At 50.3% G+C, this 572-nt stretch overlaps 1 protein-coding gene across 1 annotated transcript in view; it reads left to right on the plus strand.

Annotated features, from left to right (window-relative positions):
- Positions 1-208: 208 nt before the first annotated feature.
- The window catches only part of T265_11038 (hypothetical protein), a gene marked incomplete at both ends in the record, with an annotated part of 5002 nt that continues 4638 nt past the window's right edge, over positions 209-572 (plus strand). The window contains one exon of the mRNA XM_009177582.1: positions 209-542. Coding sequence (XP_009175846.1) covers positions 209-542 — 334 coding nt within the window. The remainder of the gene's footprint in view (positions 543-572) is intronic.

Here is a 572-nt window from a genome sequence, read left to right on the forward strand (position 1 = left end):
GATGTAGACGCTGCCAAGCAGTGATCGCTGGACTGGCACCTTCCTCTAAATGATGAAAGTGCGTCCATATGTCGCTTGGAGGTGAAAAGGGACCAGAAAATATCACGAGGATGGATGCCAAAAAGGGTTTGGGCATCTGAGTCTTCTCAAACTTGTCCTTCTCACTGCACCATGAGAAATCGGCTCAAAAGGCATTCACCATTTACGGATGATCCGACGCACCTTCTCCCGTATTACTCGCATGGACTTCCAGATACCCTATGGGGCCTACGTCAGACCGTTCCTGGAGTATGCCAACCAAGTTGTCTACTCAGGACGCACGAAAGACGTCACCCTCATTGAGCGTGTCAGGCGGACCGCTACGAGAATGGTTGCGGGCCTCAAATCCGTGGGCTACGAAACGCGATACGCGATGCTTGATCTCTTTCCCCTGGAGTACCGTCGCCTCCGAAAGGACCTAATCCTTACTTATGCTCTGTTTGAACAAAGCTTGGAAAACAGGTTTTTCACCGTTGACCCGGCAAATACACAGCGGGGACATAGTAAGAAAATTTTCAAGCTCAGAGCACACA

Source organism: Opisthorchis viverrini, assembly GCF_000715545.1.
Source record: "Opisthorchis viverrini unplaced genomic scaffold opera_v5_435, whole genome shotgun sequence".
NCBI lineage: Eukaryota > Metazoa > Platyhelminthes > Trematoda > Opisthorchiida > Opisthorchiidae > Opisthorchis > Opisthorchis viverrini.